At 40.5% G+C, this 2,931-nt stretch overlaps 1 protein-coding gene across 1 annotated transcript; it reads right to left on the bottom strand.

Moving 5' to 3' along the window:
* Nucleotides 1-601: 601 nt before the first annotated feature.
* On the bottom strand, nucleotides 602-2,532 carry LOC110698397. The gene is made up of 3 exons (XM_021875817.1): nucleotides 1,759-2,532; nucleotides 1,493-1,669; nucleotides 602-1,075 (listed from the first exon to the last, which is right to left on the bottom strand). The coding sequence occupies exons 1-3, from the start codon at nucleotides 2,530-2,532 to the stop codon at nucleotides 602-604; spliced, it is 1,425 nt and encodes a 474-aa protein (XP_021731509.1).
* Between the last annotated feature and the right edge of the window lie 399 nt (nucleotides 2,533-2,931).

Raw genomic sequence — 2,931 nt, 5'->3', positions numbered from 1 at the left:
TGGCATCCGCACATTGCTTGTATAGGAATTGATCGTCCCAAAAATATCTCTTTACCTCAGAAAGAAATTTCTTCCTTTGTTGAGAAGAGTAGCCATGAGGCATTGTACTTGTTGAGAGAAAATTAGCTACGTCAGTAAACCAAGGGGATTCAGTCTGTAATAAAGCTAGTAAATGTTCAGCAGGAAAAGAATCATCAAAAGGAGTATCATCTCCATCCTCGGGGTGAAGGAGAAGACGGGAAAGATGATCTGCAACAACGTTCTCTGTCCCTTTGGTATCCCTGATTTCAATGTCATAATCCTGTAGCTGTAGAATCCATCGGATCAACCTAGGCTTGGCATGTGTTTTGGTCATCAAGAACCTCAATGCTGCATGATCTGTATGTATGATGACTTTAGAACCTACCAAATAAGAATGAAACTTATCAATAGCATAAATAACTGCTAGCATTTCTTTTTCAGTTGTGGCATAATTCATTTGAGCAGAGCTCAAAGTCTTGCTAGCATAGTATATGGCATGGAGCTTCTTCTCCTTCCTTTGCCCCAACACGGCTCCTACCGCAAAATCACTAGCATTGCACATGATTTCAAACGGCGGACTCTAATCTGAGGGTTGCATGACTGGAGCAGTGATTAAAGCTTCCTTCAACCTGTCAAAAGCTTCAAGACAAGCATCAGAAAAGACAAAAGGGACATCCTTGGCCAATAGCTCAGTTAAAGGTCTAGCAATTTTCGAAAAATCCTTAATAAAACGCCGATAAAAACCTGCGTGACCAAGGAAACTTTGAACTCCTTTTACAGAGTTAGGAGGTGGTAAGCGCTCTATGACCTCTATTTTAGCTCTATCAACCTCAATACCCTTATTAGACACGACGTGACCTAAGACAATTCCCTGTTGTACCATAAAATGGAATTTCTCCCAGTTTAAGATTAGATTAACTTCTTTACATCTTTGGAGCACCTTTTTCAAGTTTTCAAGACATACATCGAAAGATGTTCCATAGACAGAGAAATCATCCATAAATATTTCCATAGAGTTTTCTATGAGTCCTGAGAAAATTGCCATCATACAACGCTGAAAGGTGGCAGGAGCATTACATAATCCAAATGGCATCCTGCGATATGCAAAAGTGCCATATGGACATGTGAAAGTAGTCTTTTCCTGGTCACAGGGACGGATGGGAATTTGAAAGAAACCTGAATATCCATCCAAGTAACAGAAAAAGGAATGCTTTGCCAACTTTTCAAGCATCTGATCAATAAAAGGTAAGGGGAAGTGATCCTTTAGGGTGGTCTTATTCAACTTTCTATAATCTATACACATTTGCCATCCTGTGACAGTTCTAGTGGCGACTGGTTCACCCTTGTCATTCTTGACAACGGTCATTCCTCCCTTCTTTGGTACTACTTGTACAGGGCTAACCCACTTACTATCAGAGATAGGGTAGATTATACCTGCAGCAAGCAATTTCAGAACCTCTTTTTTAACTACCTCCATCATATTAGGATTAAGTCTTTTCTGAGGTTCTACAGAAGAGGCATGATCGTTTTCAAGAATGATCTTATGCATACAGAAAGAAGGATTAATGCCCTTGATATCATCAATGGTGTACCCAATGACACTTTTATATGTTTTCAAAACGTTGAGCAATTGCTCCAATTCTGTGTCCTTGAGTTCAGCATTGACAATAACGGGATATGAATTATTTGGACCAAGATATGCATATTTAAGTTAGAGGGGAGGGGTTTCAACTCTACCTCGGGAGGCTTAGAACTCTCCCCAATACTCATTACTTCCAATGTCTCTCTGATCGGGTTCTGATTTGGATCGGCCTTTGTTTCATCAAGTAACCTAGTATACTCCTTAGACTGCCAATCTCCATTATAATCTTCCTTCCCTATAAGCACTTGTTCAAGAGCATCATCATTCTGATTCAAGGGAAGTTGCTCATTCTGCAGCTCATCGAGCACATCAACCTGACAAACAGTGTCTCCCATAGAAGGAGCACCCATAACATTCAAAAATGAGTATTCCAATTTTTCATCACCTACTTCAAAAGTAATCTTACCTTTCTTCATGTCTATAATTGCACCTGCAGTAGATAAGAAAGGTCTACCTAGTATGATAGGAACATTCACATCCTCATCCATCTCCATCACAACAAAATCACATGGAATGAAAAACTTACCTACTCGGAGGGGTACATCCTCAAGTACACCCAAAGGAAACTTCACTGACCTGTCTGCAAGTTGCAGAGATATGCGTGTGGGTTTGAGTTCACCCATCTGCAGCTTCTTGCATATGGACAGTGGCATGAGGCTCACACTTCCACCTAGATCACATAGTGCCCTATTGATCTCAATATCTCCAAGCTTCACTGGAATTGAATAACTACCTGGATCTCCTAATTTCTTAGGGAGAGTGTTCTGGAAAATAGCACTGCACTCTGCATTCAAAGCAACTGTAGTATTCTCTTCTAATTTCCTCTTGTTAGATAGCATATCTTTTAAAAAATTTGCATAAGAAGGCATCTCAGATATGGCATCTAGAAATGGAATATTAATATGAAGCTTTTAAAGAACATCGAGGAACTTAGTAAACTTTTTCTCAAGTTTAGCTTGTGCTAATCTTTGAGGAAAAGGAACCTTAGGCATATATGGAGCAGGTGGCTTTGGTGGTGCTTCCTTTGATGCTTCCTCGACCCTAGCATCTTCTACTTCCTTTTCACTTGCACCCACTTCTTCAATGACCTCTCTTGATGGCTCCTTGGTGGGAGGATCTTCCAACTGCTTTCCACTCCTCAGGGTGACGACATTCATTTGGCCTTTTTGAGATTGTTTAGTCTGGCCTGGGAAGGTTCCTGGGGTCTTTAGGGCTAGGCTAAATTGGTTTGCCAATTGACTTATCTGATTCTCCATAAGTTTACCCTG

Source organism: Chenopodium quinoa, unplaced genomic scaffold (genome assembly GCF_001683475.1).
Source record: "Chenopodium quinoa cultivar QQ74 unplaced genomic scaffold, ASM168347v1, whole genome shotgun sequence".
NCBI classification, from domain to species: domain Eukaryota; kingdom Viridiplantae; phylum Streptophyta; class Magnoliopsida; order Caryophyllales; family Amaranthaceae; genus Chenopodium; species Chenopodium quinoa.
The sequence above is the reverse complement of the archived record's forward strand: the minus strand, read 5'-3'. Positions and strand labels throughout refer to the sequence as shown.